The following is a 23,299-nucleotide window of genomic DNA, read 5'->3' as shown; positions in this document are numbered from 1 at the left end:
AGGAAAAACCCTGCATTGATTCATTTGAATTGAAATATTTAATACTTTTACAGTAAAAATTATGTATGCGATGAAATTTTGATTAAATAATCACAGAGTATGTAATTAATTAGATTAAAATTTTTAATCGATTGACAGCCCTAATATATATATAAGTCCTTGAAAAATACAGTTTTGTATAAAATATAGTTTATATCTCACAATTCTGACTTTAAAACTCGCAATTCTGACTTTATAACTCACAATTGTGACTTTATATCATGCAATTCTGAGAAAAAAGTCAGAATTGCGAGATGTAAACTCGCAATTGCGAGAAAAAAAGTTAGAATTGAGAGATAAAAAGACAAACACTGTTCTTTTGAACTTTCTATTCATAAGAGAATCCTGGAAAAAGGTATAACGTTTTCCATAAAAATTTGATGCAACACAACTGTTTTCAACATTGATAATAATAAGAAATGTTTCTTCAAATCAGCATATTAGAATGATTTCTGAAGGATCATGTGACACTGAAAACTGGAGTAATGATGCTTAAATTTCATCTTTGCATCACAGGAATAAATTACATTTCAAAACAGAAAAGAGTTATTTTAAATAGTAATGTTTCACAATATTTCTGTTTTTTTACTGCATTTTTGATAAACTAAATGCAGCCTTGATGAGCATAAAACAATTTCAAAAACATCTAAAACATTGACCCCAAGCTTTTGAACGGCACTGTAAATTAACTTGAGAAACAACACTAAATAATAGGGCTGTCAAACGATTAATCACGATTAATCGCATACAAAATAAAAGTTTGAGATGCCTAATATATGTGGGTGTACTGTGTGTAATTATTATGTATATATAAATACAAACACATCCATGTATATATATTTGAGAAATATTTACAAGTATATGTAGTTATTTATATTTTCATATAAAATATATATTATATATAAATACATTTTTTGTACATAAATAACATATTTCTCTTAAATATCTACATTAATTTAATTATTATTTACACACATTACTCACACATATATTATGCAAACTCAAACTTTTATTTTGTATGCGATTAATCACGATTAATCGTTTGACAGCCCTACTAAATAAGATTTAAATTTCAGTCTGTCAAAGCTACTGCATATATTATAAGTCATACAGACTACTTTAATGGCGATTTTTCTTTTTTGGACCTCGTTTTTAAAAAGCCACGGTTCCCTTTCGCATTCACTGTAAAGGAAAAACACACAGGACATTGTACCCGAAAGAAAGTCATGCAGGTTTGGAACAACACAAGGCAGAGTAAAAGGTTTCCTTTTTGAATTCTTGCTAGAATGAAAAATGCAGAGGTGAAAGAAAATGCATGAAGGTGTCAAATCAACATAACGTGGGTTTTGCTGCCAGCTGCCTTGATGAGAGGAAATGAACCTAAAGTAACTCTCCTGCTGATAGCGGCTGAATCCCAATTGACATACTGTCTGTTCTACCTCCCAAATTATAATATGCTGTACGTACTATCTGTTCTACCTCCCAAATCTTAAGTAGGCCTAGATAGCAAACTACTTACATTTGATTTTTTTTGGACCACTGTGACTCCCAAGATGATAGTTATGTGAGTGCAATTTTAAGATGTTGTAGTCAGTGAAGTACATTGTGTCTTTATCAGGTGCAACACAATAAAACAAGCAATAAAATCTCTTCCATGTTAATTTGAGTTTTTGTCCTAACCAGTTGTGATCTGGGTAGCTCCACCCTCAGTGAAATCTCATTGGTCAAAACATCAGATACATTCTGATTTGCTGTAATTTTTGTTTCCATTGTGGACACATTTATACGTCTGGTTAGAACACAGTGTTAATTGTACAAATTAGGATTCAGCCACTATGTGATGCCAATAGCAGTTAAAGGAGATGATGGTGTTACCGTCTGATCTCTTGCTTTCACTGTCGTCACTGTCAGGTGAGTTCAGTTCCTCGTTTCCTGACATTCAGATAAGACATGGGTCACTAACCGAGTCCGCTTAGGGCAAACAAACAGACAAACAAACAAACAAACAAAAGAAAAGACGAGCGCTTTTCTAACCTAAGCACTCATTTCGCCTGCTATACTAACCATTTAACAGCATTATTGCTCTGCGTTCTTTCCTGCAAGGTTTTGTTTGAATTTGTCAAGTGTATCCTTAGTTGTTAAAACGCAGTATATCATTTTCTAGCTTCAGTAAAACATGTCTGACAAGAACATAAATGCATATGCACTACAGAATTCAGCATACATTTGCACACAGTGCTTGCAAACCACAATACAAGCTACATTACAGAGTAAGTAGTATATACCACCGGTTTGAGGCCTTGATATACTTCAAGCGAAATTGAAGAATGAACTGGTGTGACGCCATTTTGAACAAAATCAGGCCAAAATTAAGTTCGTTTGGAGTTCATTTCGGGAGTTCGAAAAAGCTTGCCAAAGCAAACTTTCTGGAAAATTTCGTTCTCGATAGGTAGGTGTGGCTCGGAGGCTCCGCCTTCTTTGACTTGGAATCATTTCTTCAGTTCAGTCCGTCGAGGTCAGATGTGTAAAAACACAACCACACTAGAGAGCTGCTTTATTGTAGAAAATTAAGCGACACTGTCATTTTTTCATGTTTAATATGGTACAACTGCTGCTTTAAAGCAATCTATTACATAAAGTGCTATATAAATAAATGTGACGACTTGACTGGAGTGTTGAATTGCAGAGCTGGTGCAAACATATCCACAGATGCTTTCTTAAAGGGTTAGTTCACCCAAAAATGAAAATAATGTCATGTCATTCTACATCCGCAAGACCTTCGTTCATCTTCGGAAAACACAAATTAAGATATTTTTGATGAAATCTGATGGCTCAGTGAGGCCTACATTGACAGCAATGACATTTCCTCTCTCAAGATCCATAAAGGTACTAAAAACATATTTAAATCAGTTCATGTGAGTACAGTGGTTCAATATTAATATTAAAAGTGACGAGAATATTTTTTTTTCACCAAAAAAACAAAACAAAATAACAATCTTCTATTGTAAGTGAATTACTGTACACATGATTTTGCTTGTTTCTACATACTGAAGGATGATATTAAATAATTTTCATTAGGGCTGTCAAACGATTAATCGCGATTAATCGCATACAAAATAAAAGTTTGAGTTTGCCTAATATATGTGGGTGTACTGTGTGTAATTATTATGTATATATAAATACAAACACATCCATGTATATATTTGAGAAATATTTACAAGTATATGTATTTATTTATATTTTTATATAATTTATATTATATATAAATACATTTTTTTGTACATAAATAACATATTTCTCTTAAATATATACATTAATTTGTGTGTATTTATATATACATATTATTTACACCATTACTCACACATATATTATGCAAACTCAAACTTTTATTTTGTATGCGATTAATCGCGATTAATCGTTTGACAGCCTTAATTTTCATATATATACTAACATTCAAAATGCTTTAATAATTTAATAGTCCAATAGACTTTTTAACAATATCTAGTGATGGCCGATTTCAAAACACTGCTTCATGAAACTTCAGAGCTTTACAAATCGAATCAGTGGTTCAGAGCGCCAAAGTCACATGATTTCAGCAGTTTGGCACGCGATCAGTGACAGTGTTTTGAAATCGGCCATCACTGGATATCCTTAAAAAGTTGTTATTTTGTTTTTTGGCACACAAAAAATATTCTTGTTGCTTTATAATATTAAGGTAGAACCACAGTACTCACATGAACTGATTTAAATATGTTTTTAGTACCTTTATGGATCTTGAGAGAGCTGGCAATGCAGGCCTCACGGAGCCATCGGATTTCATCAAAAATATCTTAACTTGTGTTCCGAAGATGAACGAAGGTCTTACGGGTGTGAAACGACATGAGGGTGAGTAATTAATGACATTGTTTTCCTTTTTGGGTGAACTAACCCTTTAACTGATGTTTTCTCACCGCTGTTATTTTTGTTGTGTTTATTTTGTTATTGAGAGGAACATGCGCAGAATATATTTACATATTCATCTAAACGCCACATACCGCTGGGCATGTATTTCGAATTCCTTTTCACTCCTAAGCAAAGAACGAAAAAGAATGTCGCCTAGAGTATATCGGGGCCTTAAACAGTAAACTACACATTACATGGCAATCTAAACACCATACTGCATACTACTGTTTAAATTGTATTGTATACACTATAGAGCAAACTACACATTGACCACTCTGTACAAAACACATTATGAGAATAAGAATTAGAGTGCACTACAAGTATACTAGAAACTATTAAGAACAAAGCCACCTTCTTTCCAACATGTAAAAGTTTGGATGCGACAATGCTTGGTTACAACACAAACAATGACAATGGTAAGCTAGGAAAAAATCAAAAGGTCAAAGATCACCAAGTTCTCTAAAGTATCAGTCAGTACATGTGTTTAGGTTTAGAAATATTTTAGGACAGAGTTAGACACAAAAGGCACCACATTTTGTTAAAAATATGAACATAATTTTGCAAATTACAGTATATAATTGTAAAGATTTGTTTAAAATTGACAGAATTGTTGAAAACTTTGACACTCACCATTGTGTGCTCGCAGACTGTTGTCCGTGTCACTGCTGGTCTCGGGCTCTTTGGCATCAGACGCTGGTGTTTGAGCCCCATTCACCCCCCCTGGGTCTTTATTGCCCTCTTCCTCTCTGGGTTCCTTGTTATCAACTGTAGCTTTACTCGAGTCTTCTCGATCTGTCTTTGCAAACTTCTCTTGCCTTGTGTCTTCCTTCTGTTTGTCTTGAGATTTCACACTTGAGTCTGTGTTGATTTTGTCTTCTGTTTTAGTATTATCATCTTTGCTGTCACTGCTGTGTGTGTCTGTGTCCGTTTTCTTCTCTTTCTCCTCGATCTCTTCCTGTTTGGCCTTCTCTTCTAGATCTAACACACGGAAATTCAGTTTATCGTTATTGAATATGGGCAACAGGATATGATTTTGCACAATCAGGCTTCTGTTTTGGATACACTACCGTTCAAAAGTTTTGGGTCAGTCACATTTTTGAATGTTTTTGAAAGAAGTCTCACCAAGGCTGCATTTATTTGATCAGAAATACTGTAATATTGTGACATATTATTACTAATTAAAATATCACGTCATATGTCATTCCATATAGTCATGATTTAAAGGTGCCCTAGAATTAAATATTGATATTAGCATAGTTGAATAACAAGAGTTCAGTACATGGAAAAGACATACACTGAATTTCAAACTCCATTGTTTCCTCCTTCTTATATAAATCTCATTTGTTTAAAAGACCTCCGAAGAACAGGCGAATCTCAACGTAACACCGACTGTTACGTAACAGTCGGGATCATTAATATGTATGACCCCAATATTTGCATATGCCAGCTCATGATCAAAGCATTACACAAGGGCAGCCAGTATTAATGTCTGGATCTGTGCACAGCTGAATCATCAGACTAGGTAAGCAAGCAAGAACAATAGCGAAAAATGGCAGATGGAGCGATAATAACTGACATGATCCATGATATCATGATATTTTTAGTGATATTTGTAAATTGTCTTTCTAAATGTTTTGTTAGCATGTTGCTAATGTACTGTTAAATGTGGTTAAAGTTACCATCGTTTATTACTGTATTCACGGAGACAAGAGCCGTCACTATTTTCATTTTTAAACACTTGCAGTCTGTATAATACATAAACACATCTTCATTATTTATAAATTTCTCCAACAGTGTGTAATGTTAGCTTTAGCCACGCAGCATAGCCTCAAACTCATTCAGAATCAAATGTAAACATCCAAATAAATACTATACTTACATGAACCAATGTATGCTAGCAGCATGCATGACGAACATCTTGTAAAGATCCATTTTGAGGGTTATATTAGCTGTGTAAACTGTGTTTATGCTGTTCAAGGCAAGCGCGAGCTCCGGGGGAGGGGGAGCACGAGAATTAAAGGGGCCGCAACCTATATATCGGTGCATAGTTAATGATGCCCCAAAATAGGCAGTTAAAAAAATGAATAAAAAAAATCTATGGGGTATTTTGAGCTGAAACTTCACAGACACATTCAGGGGACACCTTAGACTTATATTACATCTTTAAAAAGAAGTTCTAGGGCACCTTTAATATTAAAACATACTTTATGTACTAAATCTGTGCTAAATGGGGATCTAGAGTCATGCTAGGAAAATGTATGCTTGTTTATTTGTTAAGCATGAGCTCTTAAATCTTTTATTTATATTGAATTCATTTATATTTCTAAATAACAATATTTCTGAGACTTGATTTTTACAGTTTCTAAAGGAAAGATTAGTAGTACTTGCCCTTGCATACTAAGATATTGTGAAAGATTGTTGCTAGTTTGTTCTGAGTGGTTGCTACGACTTTGCATACTATCCCAAGTCATAAAATCCCTTAGTTTCAATGATTTTCTGGTCTCTAGATATGGTTTGGATCCATCATCCAACTAGCTGCACAATTTGATGTATCATTTAAGTATGTTCGGCATAAGTTACAAGTCAGATTTTAATATTTAGTGTTAGGGGTTTGTTTAAATTCCCAACCCTTAGTATGAGCACCAATAGCAAGCACTACTAATAGAGCAACATCTCGATTTATCTTGTTATGAAAGTGTTTGTCAGAGAGTGCATATATGTTTGCTTTTCTACCTTTGGCAGCTTGTGCTTTCCATTTTTCTCGGTTTTTATGCACTTCCTCGTTCCAGGTGACTTTGAAGGTCTTAAAATCGACGGCGTTTATGGAGCAGTTATGGGAAGTGCCGCCCTCCGAACCAGTGCTTCTCACACTAGACCGTTTACCATCCGACGGGATGTTATTCAGACTGCACAAACACACACATACACACACACACACACAGAAATTGTTTATTTAGCTTCCAGTAAATGTTTGTCTTTGGATTATATGGAAGTACATCCCTTTTAAGTGTAATGTCATTAGTTGTCAAGCTGATGAAGGATACCAAGAGTTTCCATGACTAGATACAGGTGTGTTATGGTAGATTCACATATAATTACCTCATCACAGTTAATTGTGGAAATGAAGTAGTAAAATATGAGGCTATTAAAAGGAATGATCCAATTTCAAAACAAAAGGTTTGCACATTTTGACCAATTAATTTCCATGACTTTTCCAGTCGTTTCCATTCACTGACAAGAACCGCCTGAAATGATTTGTTCACAAAGTTTCAATTTACACAAGAGCAATAGCTATATCTTTTGATCAGAACAGATATAGAAAAATATATTTTCACTATAGAAATTTCCATGACTTTTTCAGACCTGGAAAACACAATTTAGAAATTTCCTGAAAACAGTATCCATGGCATGTCGTTGATTACCGCAAAAAATAATTTCCAGTCGACTTTTCTAGATGGAGGAACTTCTTGTAAATTATGATTTTTTTCTCCATGTCCATTATTTTTTGTTATGCAAAATTACCTGGTTTACTTGCTCATGGTCATGAAAGTACTTTGATTGGATATAATTTTGCATAAACAAGGCCAATATGTCACTCTATCAAACCAGTCTTATATTAGCATGTATATTGCTTAATTCTTGTGACTATACTTTCAGAAAAGGCTTTTTTTTATTTTTTATCCCTGTGCAATACCTCACCCTATAGACTTCTATTGAAAGTGAATTACTGTACACATGATTTTGCTTGTTTCTACATACTGAAGGATGATATTAAACAATTTTCATATATACACTAGCATTCAAAATGCTTTAATAATTTAATAGTCCAGTGCTGTTATCTCCTATTCAATTGTCCTCACCTGGACCGCCTGAATCCAGCCAGGCCAGCGGGTGAGGCCTCTTCGATCAGCGGAGTCACGATTTTCTCAATCATGTCTGTCAGTACAGTGAAGGTCGGCTCCACGATGAAATCAATGAAACCTGTTAGGGAAGTGAAACGCAGCATTATAATACATGGATCTTATTAATTCACACACAAACCTGATCACTCACCGATCTGAGACTGGGCCACCATGGTAGACTTGCGGTCACATAAAGGAGAGAAAGAAAGTCCAAGCTCTGCCTCCTTATCACCCTGTAACACAAGGTAGAAGAGCACAAGCACCAATTAGCACTGGCATGTTTTTAGTTAGTAAAGGGGTCATTTCATAGATTTTTACATTTCTGGTAGCACTTTATTTTACGGTCCTGTCCCGCATGTACATAATGGTTATTACAATAACTGAACTTACATATTGTTTAAATTGTATATTGACTTTTATTTCAAAAGATCAAGAAATTAGATTTCTCATGATATAATCCCTTTAGAACCCAACCAATCCAGACAAAATAAAGATTTCAGCTTAGGTTTCAGTTCATTTCAATTCAGCTCAGCTGCATTCTCATTATTCGTCTCAATCAGTCCATAACACTTCATTTGCAAATATCATAGATAATCCTGAGAAACAATAGCTGTAATTATCTTTGCTATGATTGCTTTTTGGCCAAATAATAAAGCTACGACCCCTAAAGAAAATAGACTCTTAACAAATTACGTTGAACAGGATGTTTTGCTGATCACGCTTTTCACAGTCATCACCAATTTCCTTGAGCAACGCTGAGCGACATTTCATCCTAAATCGGAAATTACAATTATAATTTCTGGAGGTAATTACCTGCAATGAACTGATCAGCTATTAGCCTAAACATGTCAATAAATCAAAGATTCAATTTCACTCTTGTAAGAACACCAAGATGGGACCGGTGTGATATCAAATCAGACAATGGCAAGTTAATTGGTTTGGCACTATAGGAGAGATAATCATCTCTTAAAAACACAGTTTGTTATATCAGAACTAGATCCATTTTCATTTAGCAAGGAAACTCAGCTCTACTGCATTATATATTCAACCAAACAAGAACGAAAACATATTTGAGAGCAATTCTGAATGACTTTCTACATCTTCATAGAGATGCAAAATCCGACGGAATCGAGTGAAGCAGCTGAGATTCAAATGTTGAGGTTAGAATGCGGGAAATGGATGTTTAGAGGAGATTAATGGGATTTTTACAGTGGACGTTACAGGCTTGGAATGCTAAATAGGATTAAGACTCAATTTGAGATTAGATCAGAGTGCTGATGACCACAGAATGGGAATATGGACGATGAAATGACAGAGCAAGAGAGAGAGAGAGAGAGAGAGAGAGAGAAACGCTTACTGTATGATTGAAGAACTATAAAAATGTCTACGGGACACTGCTCTCAGCTTCAGACAGCACACCCACAGGACATTCACGATGCATATTGAGCACAAAAATAGCAAGAGCTTTCTCAAAACCTCAATCTTCAGTCTGATTGTGAACACAATTTCCGGGAGTCGGGGTGCACAGAGTTTTTATAGGCCCGCTGGGAAACAAAGCTGTGTTTACAAGGCATTGGTCCGTTGCGATGATGAGCACTTCCTAGGAAGAACTAGGATGGATTTGCAAGGTTTTCGGCAAATGAAATTCAAATTCAGGCACTTATTTTGTAGCTAGTAAACAGGATATCCTTGAGGGCAACTGTAAATTGGTATGTTTTGATTTGTTTTACATACATTTACTGTTGTTTATGTATAAACTATTCAGCATTTATTTTTATCAAATCAAAAAGAAAATAAGAAAACGTATTTTGCATTTGGAAATTGTTCGGAAGTTTTTTTGTTTTGCATTTCTCGGGACACTGACCTGTCTGAAGAACTCCTCCAGCAGCGAGGTGGTCCAGCGGTGGTGCATGTTCCAGTTTTTGGCAGGGTGGCTGATGTCAGCGGTGTGCAGTAACAGGGATAAGGCCTTGGGTTTATCAATCCTGCAGAGGACAGAGATGTTCAGCCCCTCAGAGCTGTTATAAACACTCTGTCCAACCTCTCATTATGTGGATATGAATATCTGTAGATGCAGAAATGTTTTTGCATGAACAGTGTGTGATTAGCTTCCTCCTCGTTACCCTGATGTGTGTGACCGAACTTACGCTTCTGGCTGCTGGAGGAAGTTCTTCATGGCTTTAATCTGCTGGAAGTGACAGGACATGTCGGTGGCCAGGACCATCTCGACCACCAGGGCCCGCAATTCTCTGAGAGTAAGAGAACTTTTCAGTATTGACCTTACAGCATGTGACATTCAGTAAAGAACTCTCTTCTAATCAAGAACCAGTTTTGATGTACATGGTTCTTGAGTAGATTTAATCTTTTGATTATATATAAATACATATATTTGGATTTCATATACATTTGTACATTTTTTCTAAAACGAAAAATATTTGACCTAAATCTGCCACAGGACAGATCATATATTTGATTTCAGTCATAACATAATTTTCATGTGCAGTTACTGCATTTTATGCAATATACAGTGGCATGAAAAAGTATGTGAACCCCTTGCAGAATCTGTGAAAATGTGAATAATTTTAATAAAATAAGTGAGATCATACAAAATGCATGTTATTTTTTATTTAGTACTGTCCTGAGTAAGATATTTTACATGAAAGATGTTTGCATTTAGTTCACAAGACAAAACAATAGCTGAATTTATTAAAATAACCCCATTCATAAGTATGTGAACCATTGATTCTCAATACTGTGTGTGGTTACCTGATGATCCACAACTGTTTTTATGATTTGTGATGGTTGTTCATGAGTCTCTTGTTTGTCCTGAGCAGTTAAACTGAGCTCTGTTCTTCAGAAAATTCCTCCAGGTTTTGCAGAAATTTCAGTTTTCAAGCATTTTTGCATATTTTAACCCTTTGCAGCAGTGACTGTAGGATTTTGAATTTGAAGATTAAGGTAAATTGTACTTAATGTTTCTTCCGGGAAACATGCATGTATCTTCTGTTGCTTCCAAAGGGCAGTACTAAATGAAAAACAACGATATTTAAATATAATAAGAAAAATTGTGACATCTTCATCCTGTTCAAAAGTTTTCACCCCTCAGCTCTTAATGCATCGTGTTTCCTTCTGGAGCATCAGTGAATGTTTGAAGCTTTTTTAATAGTTGAGTTTGAGTCCCTCAGTTGTCCTCAGTACGAAAACACAGATCTCAAAATCCTACAGTCTCTGCTGGAAAGGGTTCAAATATGCAAAAATGCTGATGAATCTGCAGGACCTGGAGGATTTTTCTGAAGAACAGAGCTCAGTTTAACTGCTCAGGACAAACAAGAGACTCATGAACAACCATCACAAAACATAAAAACAGTCGTGGATCATCAGGTAACCACCGACAGTATTGAGAATCAATGGTTCACATACTTATGAATGGGGCCATTTTAATAAATTCAGCTATTGTTTTGTCTCATGAACTAAATGCAAACATCTTTTATGTAAAATATCTTACTCAGGACAGTACTAAATAAAAAATAACATGCATTTTGTATGATCTCACTTATTTTATTAAAATTATTCACATTTTCACAGATTCTGCAAGTGGTTCACATACTTTTTCATGCCACTGTAGGTTCTTCACGTAAACATATTAGTTAGTTATTAGTTATTATAGGTTCTATAAAGCAGGGTTTTCAAACTGGTGTCTCCTAGTGGATCCAATGAAAAAGAAGAAAACAGTGTTTTTAAAAAAATGCCAAACATGTGTTTATTCTGCTTTTGACATCCTGGTCAGGAATCATGACACTATTAACCTATACTCTGAGTTTCGATTAATTTTCAGGATGCGCTCCACAAACTTCACTGAAGCCGGCAGAAAGCGGCATCCTGTTTGTGTTCTTTATTTTACAAAAGCACAATGTTTTGTTTTTATTGTGAGTGTACACAAATAAAAATAGACCATTTCGACCAGTTTCGAATGATGTCTTACTCTTATATGTATGACCATAAATGACAGACTACTTTAAGTTGTTTCCACTGTTATAATGAGACAAAATCATTTTGCATTGTGCCGATTTGTGTCGTGACCTATGAAAGAGTGCATTCTGTTTACTGCTTAGTGCTTAATAAATACTCCTTAAAGGAGGCTTCCAGAACTAGAAAGTTCATTGTGGAACTTAAAATGTTCTTCTATGGCATCATGCTGTATAAACATTTTAGTTTCTAACAGGAACTTTTATTTTTAAGATTACTGATTCAGCTAATTTGAGGTTTGCCACATGTTTCTAACCTCCAGTCATCTTTCGACAAATTGTAGAGGATGTTCATTTCATCGTCTTCCTGCAGGAGGCGATATGCAGCGCTCACGTGGTGGTTTTCCTGCACGGCACGGTCGTTGTATAGAATCGCTGTGTCGGATCTGTAAAATACACAAGTTGTGACTGATGTATTGGGTCTGCCGAACTTAATGATACTGGTGTTTACTTGCAATAGTACCTGGTCTGTATATGGAAGTTGTTGGTAGTGCCAGTGTGTTCGTAATCGTGCACAGCCGCGGCAAACAGCATAGCGAAGATCTCTAACTCAGTTAACCAATTCTGGAAGAAGGGAGATAACAAGAAAAATGCTGCAGAAACAAGAAAAATCCTTTAGATTGACAGTGAAGTGCTTTGAAACAGCCAATTCAATTCTGATTCACAAGCTGATTCCGGTTCTTTTGGATATATTTCAGTTTCAGTTCATTTTACTGACATACAGTATGAAAGAAATTCTCTCTCTTCTAATGCTGTACCCTACAGGACAGTATTTGATACTGATTCAAACCAGTAACTCATCTTTTTGAACTATTCATTAAAAGAATAGAGTCATAAGAGTCAGAATCAAACTCCACTGTTCATCCTGTAAATTTTTGATTCACTAAAAAGAAGTGGCTCATAAGAAGAATATTATAAGAAGAATCAGAATGGACTGGTCACCCTGTATATTTTTGATTCACTAAAAAACGGCTCAAAAGAGTCATTCACTCAGGAATCAGACTACACTGGTCACCCAATACATTTTTGATTCACTAAAATGGACTGGCTCAAAAGAGTCATAGGTTCAGGAATCAGACTGCAATGGTCGTTCTGTATATTTTTGATTCACTAAACAGAACCACTGTTTTTGTGCCTAGCGACCACACAGCAATGTGCTAAAAATCACTCCGAACACCTTTTGTGTTCAACTTTCTTCAGAAAATGTAAAAAACCCCACTTCGTTATCACAGTTTAAAGGCACATTTTGTATTCTTCTACAAATAATAATATCGTTCTGCTGAACTGAAGATAAGCTTAAAGGAAATTAAATTATATTAGTTCCTTAATCTTCTGCACATTTATTCTTCTGTGCACAACATCATCCTATATTAGCACTAAATCACCATAATACCAAAAAGAAATCATCAGCGGTGTAAATGCTAGGGGGCAAATAATTTGTCAGAATGCCAGTATGATGTCCACACATCACAGAGAGGTTAATGAGCCCGCGGTGGGAGTGACAGGAGCGTGTTTTGAAACGTTGAGGGAGATTAACTTCCTATTGATTGGTCTATGAGCGGCATCATGAAGCGAGAACGGACCGTTATGAGGGCCCCGACCTCAATAAATACCTCAAGTGCAGTGTCAGGCTTAATAAAACATACTTCAACAGCTCAGTTCAGTAGAAATAATAATAATAATAATAATAAACAACAGAGAGGACTCGATGCACATGATTATTTTACCCAAGCACACATAAACATAAATAAATCCCTGAAGGCAGGACTGTTGCTTAAATTCATAGGGCTTTGGCGGTGCAACTCTGAACTTACAACCATGCCGGTCTTGAGCAGAAGGTAATGCACTGTCTGGGTGACGTCGGCGGCGTGGATTAGGTTATGGTACGGGTTTCTGTGTTTGCTGTAGCCCACCTCCAAGGCCTCCACAAAAGACACCAGAGCAGAAACAGGGATCTGAGGAGATGCACAAAAGGGGCTTAAAATCGACATGAAACAGAAGCAGCAATAGTCTATTCCTCCCTATTGTGCCATATTTCCAAGTGAAATGGCTTCTCAAACAAGAAAAAATGTAGGGCGGGACAGGACTTTGTTTATAGGGTATTGATTGGATCATTGTACTGTTGTGGCTTGCTACTGGTCGATCTTCTGTGAGTGACAGGTTGTCCTGCCCTCGCACTAGTAAACACATTACCTTATTTTTATTTAATCAGATCAACAATACCATCATATTACAAAGGAAACCACTCTGAGGTAAAGTTTTACGTTTTTAAATCCTGTACTTTTGGTCTTCTAATGAGAACAAAAGAGAGAGCATCTTACCTTAAAGCGATTGATTAAGTCATATCTGGTCAGAAGTTCATAAAAAATAAATTTCAGTGCATGATCTCCACTGGAATCATTCAGTGTGAAGACGTCAAACGACCATGTGTCCACATGCTAGACCAACAACAAAACAGACGGATCTGTTAGTGTATTAACATCTTTACCATTATTATCATATCAATATAATGATCAACTTTTTGAACATAAAATACACTATTGTTCACAAACTCTGAGGTCTGTAAGATTTATTGTTTTTAAAAGAAGTGTCTTATGCTCATAGTGTTGCATTTAGCTGATTAAAAAAAAAACAGTAAAAGGTAATATTTCGATTTAAAATAACTGTTTTTTTGAGTATTTTGTGTGTGTGTGTGTGTGGCTTTTTTGCCTTTATTATGATAGGACAGTTAGCAGACAGGAAGTGAAGTTGGAGAGAGAGAGAGAAAGAGAGGGGGACGGGATTGGGAAAGGTCAGCTAGCCGGGACTCGAACTCGGGTCACCCGAAATGTAATGGCGCTATATGTCGGTGCTACCCACGAGGCTATCGGCACCAACTATTTGAGTACATTTTGAAAAGCAATTTATTCATGTGATGCAAAACTGAATTTTTATCATCATTACTTCAGTCACATGGTCCTTCAAAAATTATTATTTTAATACACTGACTCCAAACTTTTGAATGGTAGTGTACTGTATATAATTGTGGATAACTATTAATAACTTCCCATAAGGAAAGAAAAATCACAGATGAGTTCTCTTTCCATCTTCTGAGCTATGAAAGAGCAACTTCTGAAACTTCATTTTATAATGCCTATAAACGTGATAAGATGTTCACAGTCCCTGAGCCTTACAAATTGCCGCTGTAGTAATACCAACCTCATTTCTTTTTTTATAATGCATAAATTACTTTCACATCCCTTATAAACAGGGGCTATGATGAATGATGTGTGATTCTATCATCGTACAATTCAATCCTGAGTCATAAAATGAACATCAGTAATAATACAGGAGGATTTGGTCCACATTATGGCCACCTGTGGTTTATTCATTTGTTTTTCTCTCTCTCTCGCTCTCTCTCTCCCATCCACTCAGAGTTTGACCCTCTGTTATTTCATCTCATCACTTTCAAAGAAAGTTCTATGTAGGTTTGATTAGTTGGTTGCAATGAACATTTGCAAAATGCTACATTAAATATTCACATCCTCAGATTGGAATATTTGTCCTGCACTCTGTCTCAGTCAAGGCTGAGAGCTTTCAATAGCTTCAGGCAATATGCGGAGATATATATGCAGATTCACTGACTGCTGTGAGAGAGGCCAAAATCCTGCTGCGAAGCTACCAGGACATCCAGTACAAACCTGCAGCCTCATTTATAAAACACTCATACAATCTGAATTGATCTATGTATTTGTTCTATGTTAAAAGTGAGGCAGAAACTGACATGAAAATGTTCTTATGATGACTTTAAGTGATGAAAGTATTAAAACATATACGCTGGCATCCAAAAGCCTGGGGTTGGTAAGATTTTTTTTGAAGAAATTAATACTTTTATTCAGCAAGGATGCATTAAATTGATCAAAACTTTTATAATGTTACATAAGATTTTTATTTCAAATAAATGCTGTTTCTTGAGCACTGAATCAGCATATCGGCACACGCACATGATTCTACACATGCTTATAAATGAGGCGTGGACAAAGCAAGAAGTCTTGCATGGATTAAAAACTCTTTATATAAAATGAAGCCTAATTAGTTTCAGCGTATTATCTTCATTTTCTATTAAGATTAGGTGGACTGAACCAGCAAATTTCTGCTATTGTTTGACAAGAACGTCTGTATTAGTATTCTGTTACTTATCCTTGTCGCTTAGCAGACACTTTATATGTTTGCTAGCAGATAAAGCAATCAGATTCGCTTAAGGGCATAAGATTTATAGGGGACAGCAGGAGATCTCTATTCCATTTTTAAAGTTTGAACCTCTGCCCTTTGTGATACCAGCCTCGAGGCTTAACCACTAGGACACCACATTATTCTGTTCATTTGACTTTCATCCACACACCTCAGAAAAAGGTTCTGTGCCATGTTGCATGTGGAATTTAAATGGGTTTGGATGTTTACAATTGCTGGATTTTCAAAAAACTAGATGTTTAACCCTAGCTTACACGCATCACAACAAAAACATGGGTAAAAATATTATTTCATTTAAGTTTAAAGTGCCCCTATTATGCTTTTCAAATACTACATTCCATGCAGTAGCTGTTTGTGAATGTAAAAGTCTGCAAAGTTTCAAAGATCAATGGAGTTATTATGAACTAATGGGCGTTTAGTTTCCAACACGTGCTGTAATATGTAGACCAATCACAATCTGGCCAATCAGAGAAGAGGAAGCTCTCAGAAAGGAGAGGTTTAGAGAGACTGAAGTGAGCCATTTCAGACATTTCAGACAAAGAGGTGATGCTGCAATATATATTATGAGAAAAGTGTTTTTTGACATTGGATGCATGTAAACCTACTGTAGATATCCTCCAAAACAAAATTAGGAAGGTTTAAAATAGCATAATAGGGGCACTTTAATACTGTATGTACATACTACAAATTGCAGGGGTAGTATGAGTAGTATGACAGTATGCTATTCCGAACACAGCCTTAGAAGATAGAACATCTTAATTGCTTTTAGTGCAGACAGCAAGAATCTTAGAATCACAATAGGCAACAGAACAAAAGAATATTTTTAAAAGATTGTAGACTTACTACTGAAATGACTGTGCTGCCACAAATTGTTAAAATCAATAATGAATGAGAAGCTGATAGGAGAACAGATGCAGCTGATAGCAGCTCTGAAAGGGTATTCTTGATAGAATAACAGAAGATTGCTGAATATATATACAGTTTAATGTGGAGAAAAGTATTAAAGCAGAATATTTTGAATTTGCACTTGCATTTTACCAAATACACTAGCATTCAAAAGTTTGGGGTTGGTAAGAATTTTACATTTTTTTGAAAGAAGTCTCTCTTATGCTCACCAAGGCTACAATTATTTGATCAAAAATTCAGTAAAAATATTTTTACAATTTAAAATAACTGCTTTATATTTTAAGATATTTTATAATGTAATTTATTCCTGTGATGCAAAGCTGAATTTTCATCATCATCATTCCAATCTTCAGTCTCACATGACCCTTCAGAAATCATTCTAATATGTTGATTTGGTACTCAAGAAACATTATCAATGTTGAAAACAGCAATTTAAATGCAACATATGTGATTGTGTGTGTCAAAAGGAAATTAAATCTGTGTTAACATGACAGAGCAGCAGGTTTATTAGGCTGCCGTCACTTTAAGAACTTATGCACGGATCCAATATACTGTTACACAATGTGTATTCTCTCAACTATTTACGTTCCAAAACTGGCTGTGTTCACCTAAATACTCAGAAAGACAGGAAATTTGACATAATTTTGTATGTATTTGACCGTTTAAGCACAATAAACCACAAAAAACAGCTAAATTTGGTACACTGTAAAAAATGACCATGATTTTAACAGTAAAAGACTGTAAAAATGCTGCGGTGAAAAACTGTTAATTGGTTTACAGAAAGTTCCTGTACTATATACGGTGAATAACTGTAATAGATCTAACGGTACATTTAATGTAATTTTATGGTAAAATACCATTAAATTCACAGTTTTTGGAAGTGAAAATAACAATTCATTGTAAAATTTACAGTGAAAAAACGTAAATTGACATTCCCACAGTTCCCTGCGTGACACTTCACATTTGATATATTTTAGTTGAAATAACTCTGTTTCTTCTTGGTTTTTCTCAGTTTTTTCTAATCAGTTATGTACATTAGGGTTTTATGTTACACCTAATGTTGTAAATGTAATGTTTATTGCATTTTTAAAATGTCATGTGTGTTACCATGATGGTGTTTAGTGTGTGTGAATGACACTGTGTGCACCTTCTATATGTTAGTGTTGTCCTTCTCAGCTTGTGGAAAATCTGCTTGTGATGAACTTTGATTAATCATGTGACTCTCATCACCACTGTGTTTGGTGATTGTCAGTGTATTATAAAGGTGCAAAACAGATATTAGTACTTCATTAGGTTGGTAAATTAACATTAATATCAGTTAATGAAATATGTTATTTTACCGTAAATTTAACAGATTTTTTATTTTACGTTGCTACCGTATTTTTTACAGTAAAATTCTGGCAACCACAGCTGCCGGTTTTTTACCGTAAATTTTACTGGGATTTTTTTTACAGTGTACTTACAAGTAACTGTTGGAGAGGCAGCTTTATGCGGCATAAATCAGTGGTTACACCAAAAGCGCGAAATCTGCGGGAATTACTAAAAATTATGCGCAATACAAGCCCTATTCAACCGGAGCGAATGAGATGATTGAATGAGAGGAGGCGGTGTGTGTCAATCCGCCGTCGGAGAGAAGAGAAAGTGAGAATGCTCAGCTGGTATCAGTGTATCGATACTTCAGAAAAGGAGTATTGGAACCGTTTCAGATATTTCAGTATCGATACATATCGAACTATGTATATTTTTGACACCACTACTGTCCACATATACTGCATCCTATAAGACAACAAAAAACTGGCTAAACTCTGTCCTGTCCAAACTGTCTGCACGCCAGGTAACCCAGCTGGCCGAGGGAGATCAATTGTTCACTTCGGTTGATTAAACAGGGCTGTTTGCCTGGAGACTGTTTGATTTTGCCATCTCCCCCTTGTTGTTTCCCAAATAAGCTATTGTGCATTCAAAACGTGTCGCATTCACACGTTTCGCATTCATGCTGTGACCAGGTTGTGCGTGTGTTTGTACATATGTACATTTGAGGGCACAACCCACAATCTGATTGGGCCACTCCATTACCTTCAAGGCCGTGATCACGCTGGGCGGATAGCTCAGCCCCACCATGTTGGAGGTCCGTCGGTACATCCTGTCAGAAAGAGATAACACACTTCTGTCAATGTGTGAGAGCTTCTGGGAAGTGAAAAAAGGGGGAAATCCCTTGTTTCACTCCAGATGCCGTTTAATATTAATATTTTAGGAGCATGCAGTGCTGGAAATATGACACAAGATAGGAAATGCACAGCAGGGGTCACAGGTCAGTCCAGATCAATCTATCCAGTCAGTCAGTCCCTGTTTAAAATGTATCAGCTCTGAATCATTTCTTTGAAAATATATAAATTTGTTTACTTTATACTGGTAACCTTAGAAACCCCCCCCACACACACACCTTTCTACAAATATCCCAGCTTGCACTGCGTGCACAATGCTGCGAAATCGTGGCTTCTCCTCCGACCGTCTTAACATCAGCCCCATCTGACGTGTGAAAGTTGATGCCAACCAATCACGCACTTCTGAGGGAACCGAGTCGGACTGGATGTCACTGAGCTCATCTTCTGTATCCACCAACCGCCTGCAGAAACACACACACATATAAGACACGATTGCTGTCTGAAGACACTAAATGGGTAAGTCATGTCACTTCCGATCACGTCAGATGAAATTTCAACCAAAACGCCTCTGAGCAAAAGTGATGGAAAGAAAGAGATAAAAATATACAATTCAACTTCAAAGACAAAGAAACACAAACTAACATATCTGATCACCACTTACATGGAAGCCCATTTTGGACAAATAAAAAAAAAAAGTTTTGGTAAATCATAACTATGATATAAAATGCAATAATTTTAAGATAAAAAGTCAAAATTAGGACATATTAACTCATAATTAAGCCAAAATTCTATTAATTCTGTCACAAACGTGCTAAAAAGAGCTAAGGTGGATGTTGAGACTTTCTGCTAATAATTACTTTAATTGTGGTTTGTTCCTCTCACAAAGTTATGATATGGGAGAAACACAACATAGCACATAGACTTCCATATTTATGATACTTTTGTGGCGTCTTGCAACCTTTTTGAAGTCTGAAAGCTCTATTCATTGCAACTGCATAGAAAGCAACAAACAACAAAAAACCATGTACATTTTGCAAAATTTTCCTTTTGTGTTTTGGAAAAAAGTAAGTCAAACAGGTTTGGAAAAACACCAGGGCGAGTGAGTGAGTGAATGAACAAAGAATTTTGCATTTAATTTGATCCATGGCACATTTCCTTATCAGATGGTGGCCAAATTTCCCATTTCTGTCTAAACATTTGAATCAAAACACATCAAATAATGGAACACTCATTGCAGTGAGAAGACAGCATTATAGGACTACACTCCCTCTTCCATTTGCATCTTTATTTTAAATCAACATAGGGGTTTAAGAGCAGCTTTAGGGATTATACTATCTAATGCACTCTAGGAACAACATGACCCTGACATCTGACCCCAAACGTGTTGATTTAACATTAAAGAGAGAGAGAAAAATTCATAATGTGTGTGTGAGAGTTGTGTTTACCTCGTCTCTTCAATATAGACAGACTCCAAAACGGATGCAGCATATTCTAGGTTTTTCTTCAGGTCCACAACAGAAGCCTCACCTCTCTCCAACTGTTTCACCAAACATCTCAGCCTGAAATGAGAAAACAAATACAAAATTTATATTTGGATTTAATGGGCATTTTGTCTTTAAAAAAAAATAAATAAAAAATAATAATAATAATAATAATAATAACATAAAATAAAATAAAATAAAATAAAATAAAATACTGGATTCAAACCAAATCTTAATATAGACCGGATTCAAATTTTCAGTGAGCTCATTGGATTTAATGGTGTCATCAGCATTGTACACTACACACTGCTCTACAGTTCAGATAACTCTATATAACATAAAAAACTGTTTGCATTTTTGATTAAAAAAAAAACAACAACATTCCTTAAAGCAAAAATAGTTTGAGGCAAGTTAAAGTTTATGGTAAGAGTCTTTAAAAGTCTGTTTAAGCCCAAACTGTGAACATACTGGGTGAATTTTGGCTACTAAATGCAATTTAGACAAAAAAGACAACAGATTCATCCATCATCTTTATTGCTAAAGATGATAAAAGCACTCTTTGTTGCTGACTGTCTCCAGATTCTCTTCACTACTGAGAAATAAACGGACTTTTATTGACTGAAAGTGTTCAGCCGTTATCTAAACAAACTGAATGTGTATTATAATCAAGATAGTTTCCTGTTCTGGATGCAGTCCTGAGTTCCAACAGTGCTAAAATCATCCACATAATAATAACAGATATGCTGAAACTCCTGCTTTGTCTTAATTTAATGTCCCCTTGCTGAATTAAAAGTTATATAGGCAAACATTTTAAACTTTTTAAGCAGCATTTTTTCTATGGATTCCCACTGGTCAAAAAAAGAGCAGCATTTGGCCCTGGCAACATGGCTATAATTCAGTGAACAGAATGCGTCACTGTTTTGTTTTTGAGCCACATAAAGCATCTCTGAAGTGAACTACGATCTTCACTCATGTGGACAAAGGGCCACATCATAAGGCCAACAGTGATGTCCCAGGTGTGAGCAGCAGAGAGATATTTTTCTGTGTGGGTCTGGGTGTTTGCATGAATGGAGAACACAGAAAACATGTTTGACCCAATTCCCATCCCAAATGACTGGACCACGCGAGCCAGAGCAGCAGGCAATGATGAAGCAGAGTGAAATCATGCAGTCAATCCACTGTGCACTTAAATTCATAGTTCTTTACAATCTCTATGTGCTTTTCTAATGTAGCAGGACTCAGAATCTGGAATCAGAATCTGTTGATTAACTTTTGACAGGATACTGTTCATAATTTTGGACAATGGAAATACCATAGTATTCAGTGTAAATAGTATGGTATATCAATATGCTAATTATTCAGTACCATAGTTTATATGTCAATGTACTATGACAGTATGGTAGTGTATGGTAATACAATGAAATTCATAAACAATGGTATTTACAAAATACTTTAAAAATGGTATGGTTCTACAGTAAATGTCCCCTGCAAACATGGTAATACCATTGTACAAGTCCAAAAATTATGTTAAAAACAAAAAAGCCAACATTGTAGTACAATGGTAACATGGTAATTACATGGTAACTAACATGATAATAACATGGTAATACCATGATGCATGTCCAAAAATCATGTTAAAAACAAAAAAAGGCTAGCATTGTAAAACAATGCAAAATAGTAATTACATGGTAACTACCATGGTAATACCATGGTACGTCCTAAAATAATGTTAAAAAAAATATTGTAGTACAATGGTAACATGGTAATTACATGGTAACTAACACGGTAATAACATGGTAATACCATGATGTCAAAAATCGTTAAAAAGAAAAAAGCCAACTTAGTAATTACACTGTAACTAACATGGTAATACCATGATAATGTCAAAAATCATGTAAAAAAAAAAAAAGCCAACAATGTAGTACAATGTAACATGGTAATTACATGGTAACTAACATGATAATAACATGGTAATACCATGATGCATGTCCAAAAATCATGCTAAAAACAAAAACAAAAAAAAGCTAGCATTGTAAAACAATGCAAAATGGTAATTACATGGTAACTAACATGGTAATACCATGGTACGTCCGAAAATCATGTTAAAAACAAAAATATTGTAGTACAATGGTAACATGGTAATTATATGGTAACTAACATGGTAATAACATGGTAATACCATGATGTCAAAAATCGTTAAAGAAAAAGCTAACTTAGTAATTACACTTTAACTAACATGGTAATAACATGGTAATACCATGATACATGTCAAAAATAAAAAATAAAAAAGCCAACATAGTACAATGTAACATGGTAATTACATGGTAACTAACATGATAATAACATGGTAATACCATGATGCATGTCCAAAAATCATGTTAAAAACAAAAACAAAAAAGCTAGCATTGTAAAACAATGTAAAAAGGTAATTACATGGTAACTAACATGGTAATACCATGGTCCGAAAATCATGTTAAAAACAAAAATATTGTAGTATAATGGTAACATGGTAATTATATGGTAACTAACATGGTAATAACATGGTAATACCATGATGTCAAAAATCGTTAAAGAAAAAGCTAACTTAGTAATTACACTTTAACTAACATGGT

At 35.3% G+C, this 23,299-nt stretch overlaps 1 protein-coding gene across 1 annotated transcript in view; it reads right to left on the bottom strand.

Annotated features, from left to right (window-relative positions):
• Positions 1-23,299, bottom strand: part of pde1ca (phosphodiesterase 1C, calmodulin-dependent a) — a 100,056-nt gene that overhangs the window by 7,698 nt on the left and 69,059 nt on the right. Inside the window, exons 4-17 of the mRNA XM_048174302.1 lie at positions 20,652-20,765; positions 19,485-19,667; positions 19,118-19,184; positions 14,230-14,346; positions 13,723-13,863; positions 12,372-12,472; positions 12,166-12,294; positions 10,031-10,132; positions 9,748-9,868; positions 8,035-8,116; positions 7,842-7,962; positions 6,715-6,887; positions 4,612-4,959; positions 1,915-1,971 (exon numbers count right to left, since the gene is read on the bottom strand). Coding sequence (XP_048030259.1) covers positions 1,915-1,971; positions 4,612-4,959; positions 6,715-6,887; positions 7,842-7,962; positions 8,035-8,116; positions 9,748-9,868; positions 10,031-10,132; positions 12,166-12,294; positions 12,372-12,472; positions 13,723-13,863; positions 14,230-14,346; positions 19,118-19,184; positions 19,485-19,667; positions 20,652-20,765 — 1,856 coding nt within the window. The remainder of the gene's footprint in view (positions 1-1,914; positions 1,972-4,611; positions 4,960-6,714; positions 6,888-7,841; positions 7,963-8,034; positions 8,117-9,747; positions 9,869-10,030; positions 10,133-12,165; positions 12,295-12,371; positions 12,473-13,722; positions 13,864-14,229; positions 14,347-19,117; positions 19,185-19,484; positions 19,668-20,651; positions 20,766-23,299) is intronic.

Source organism: Megalobrama amblycephala, linkage group LG22 (genome assembly GCF_018812025.1).
Source record: "Megalobrama amblycephala isolate DHTTF-2021 linkage group LG22, ASM1881202v1, whole genome shotgun sequence".
NCBI classification, from domain to species: Eukaryota; Metazoa; Chordata; class Actinopteri; order Cypriniformes; family Xenocyprididae; genus Megalobrama; species Megalobrama amblycephala.
The sequence above is the reverse complement of the archived record's forward strand: the minus strand, read 5'-3'. Positions and strand labels throughout refer to the sequence as shown.